At 33.7% G+C, this 2,855-nt stretch overlaps 1 protein-coding gene across 1 annotated transcript; it reads right to left on the bottom strand.

The window, feature by feature from the left end:
• Positions 1–301: 301 nt before the first annotated feature.
• On the bottom strand, positions 302–2,568 carry LOC120332061 (prefoldin subunit 1-like). The gene has a single exon (XM_078113958.1). The coding sequence runs from the start codon at positions 2,527–2,529 to the stop codon at positions 2,176–2,178; it is 354 nt and encodes a 117-aa protein (XP_077970084.1). The 5' UTR covers positions 2,530–2,568; the 3' UTR covers positions 302–2,175.
• Between the last annotated feature and the right edge of the window lie 287 nt (positions 2,569–2,855).

The raw sequence follows: 2,855 nt of genomic DNA, 5'->3' as shown, positions 1-2,855 counted from the left end.
ATTCAGTAAATACGATTATTACGAAATTTTGGCGATTCAACAGCGCCTAAAATAGAGTCTTGTTTTATCTATCACTGGCTCATAAATCAAGAGTCGTGGTATTTTCGTTAGCATTCAATTCCTTATTGTCAGTCAAAAATGTGTGTTTCAGATCTACTCTCTTAACGATAGATAGATACGACGATAGATAACATACTGCGGCCATTTCAGTTCCGGGCGAAATAAAACAATTATCGGCGTTATATACCGACGAAACTGAACCCGACTTTTCTCCCGAAAATGTTGATATATAACTATAAGCTAATTAATATCTGCATTTATTGTACTAAATAAATTATACTCATTGGAATTGCAATAATAGCTCAAATTTGATGAATTTTCAAGATAGCAAAAATAGAAAATTGGATTTGTTCGTGCAGCTTACCATTTGTTTTCATATCTAGAGTAGAAATGCTTTTATTTTAAGGTAAGTCGGGCTCTTCTATACCGCAAATACGCAATAATCACATTTTTCTGCGTGTTTTGTGATGTAATACTATAGTCAAGTTCACTCCAGCATTACACGGATGACTGAAATATGCAGAGTGGTGTGGATATAAGTGAATATTATATGCTCTGAGAGATGTCATTGGCCACTCAACAAAAAATATAAAAATCACTAATGCGCATATGCATTATTTATACTGCTCTATTATCCGGTTAACCGTTACAATAATATCCGGTTATCAGATAGCAAAATACCTCTTGGTTAATCGGTTATCCGGTTAACCGCTATCCGGATAATCCAACCCTAAACCGAATCACCGCATTTGATTCCAAGAATGTTGATGCTGCTGCCATTTATGCATCATATTTCATTACAGACCAATACTCTCAAATATATATTCTATTGCAAGGGTGTGGTTCAGAGTATTTTTTGAGGAGGGGGGGGGGGGGGGCGCCAATAGAGTGCACATGTCAGGTTGGGTATCATAATATATGTGAGATTCTGCATCAAAATTAAAAACTGCAAATATACAAAAAGCAATTTGGTTATCTGATTTGTGCAGCATTATTGTTGAATTTAACTTAGTTTCAACAAGACTTTTCGATTCCACATGCACTTCTAATATATAAGTGGCGTCCAAATAAAATTGACAACTAACTATACAAAGTTATTTGAATCTGTATTGGCTATCTGAAGTATAGGAAATTTCATGACATGGATCAGTGATGTATATTGATATACAGGGTGTCCATAAAATCCCTTTACAATTTCAATTTTGTTATGGAGTTTCATGTTTGTTGTTTTTTAATCAGTAATTGTTTTTTAATCAGTATTTTCACTTCATTTAATACATCTGCGAGGGCCAAAACAATATATGATGTCGATAAATTACCTTTGCAATTTTAATAAATTTCAAGACTTTCTAAATATTTGTAGGTGCTAAAATGAAGAATACATTTTCTCAATCAATGAAATTAGAGAGCACAACATCTCAGAATAAAATAAGCTTTGTAACAGTTTGGAGAAACCATGGTGAATAAACAAAGAATATGCCTGATAAACAGAAATTTGATATCAAAATGAAAAACATTCACACACTGCAAAGATAGAAGAAGTAATTTTTTCCTGCCACGATTTCATGAGCAGCATTATTTTTAAATATACATTGAACCAGATTAAAAAAATGAGACTTTCAGACCCAATTTCTACCAGACAAAGTCCTATTTTATTTTCAATATGTCCCAGTCTTTTCGTACTTTTCATTCTATGGACATATTTTCATTTGAAAATAATAACAGTTAAAATAGGTTTCGAAACATTTATTTTTGAGTAGCATTATTTTTAAATATATATTATTTTTAGATATAAATTGGGCCAAATTAAGGCTTTTGAACCTAATCCAAACCAGGTTGACTCACACAATTTCAATCTTTAGCGAGAAACATGGTTTTCATTTAACATGCATTTTTTGTTGAATATAATATCTATCAGTTATTGAAATAGTATGGCTTTTGGAAACCATATTTTTTGAGAAGCATCATGCTCATATTAAAATTGAGGCTTTCAGCCCTAATTCCAAGCAGACCATGTCCCATTTTATTTATGAAATGGCCTGGAGTTTTCTGTTTTTCATTTTGCATGCATTTTTTTGTTGAAGATAATATAAATCAGTTATTGAAATGGAAGTTTCATTTCCTTCGTTGAGAAACCATTTCACGAAGGTTTTCTTCACTTTCTTTGACAGTTTTTTCTAAATATTTTTTCTTCGCTTCGAGTTCTTTAACTTTCGTGTCTGAATTTTCTTGTGAAGCTTTTAAATTTTGGTCGATTTCGTCTCGTGTTCGAAGCAAAAACATTCGCCCTACGCTTTGAAATAATCTTGTTTCTGATGGCAGACCACTAATTTCGCTTGCAGTAAGCTCAGAACGTTTCTTTTCGCGTCCTAATTGCATGATTTGTGCATCCGCTATTTTCATTTGTGACTGCGTTTCGACCATTTTACGCTGTAGGTCCGCGAAAGCTTGTTTCAGTTCCATATCCATGATTATATACTGGGTAATACGTTAGATACAGACAACTATAAACAAAAAGATGGAAAGTTATATTTCTTTATAAGATGGCACAATCATATGGTGTGTCACCGCCTCTTGTCTACGTCATATGTGGAATTAGGAAAGGATTTACATATTTATCCTGGAGAGGAAAACCAATAATACGACTCAATCATATGGCGAACCTCGGCCTCTCGTCTGGTTACCAGTCCACGTCGGGTATTGGATTAGTTAGCCAGTTATTTGTTTCAGATGCATGGATTTGCTGACGAAGGAAGCCGTAATCGACCGGCAATTACGTGAAGCTTGGGATTATG

Source organism: Styela clava, chromosome 6 (genome assembly GCF_964204865.1).
Source record: "Styela clava chromosome 6, kaStyClav1.hap1.2, whole genome shotgun sequence".
In the NCBI taxonomy this organism is placed as follows: domain Eukaryota; kingdom Metazoa; phylum Chordata; class Ascidiacea; order Stolidobranchia; family Styelidae; genus Styela; species Styela clava.
This window is presented reverse-complemented; position numbering and strand designations above follow the sequence as displayed.

Coding starts and splice junctions, on each gene's coding strand:
- LOC120332061 (XM_078113958.1), bottom strand. CDS start 2,529: ATGGATATGGAACTGAAACAAGCTTTCGCGGACCTACAGCGTAAAATG.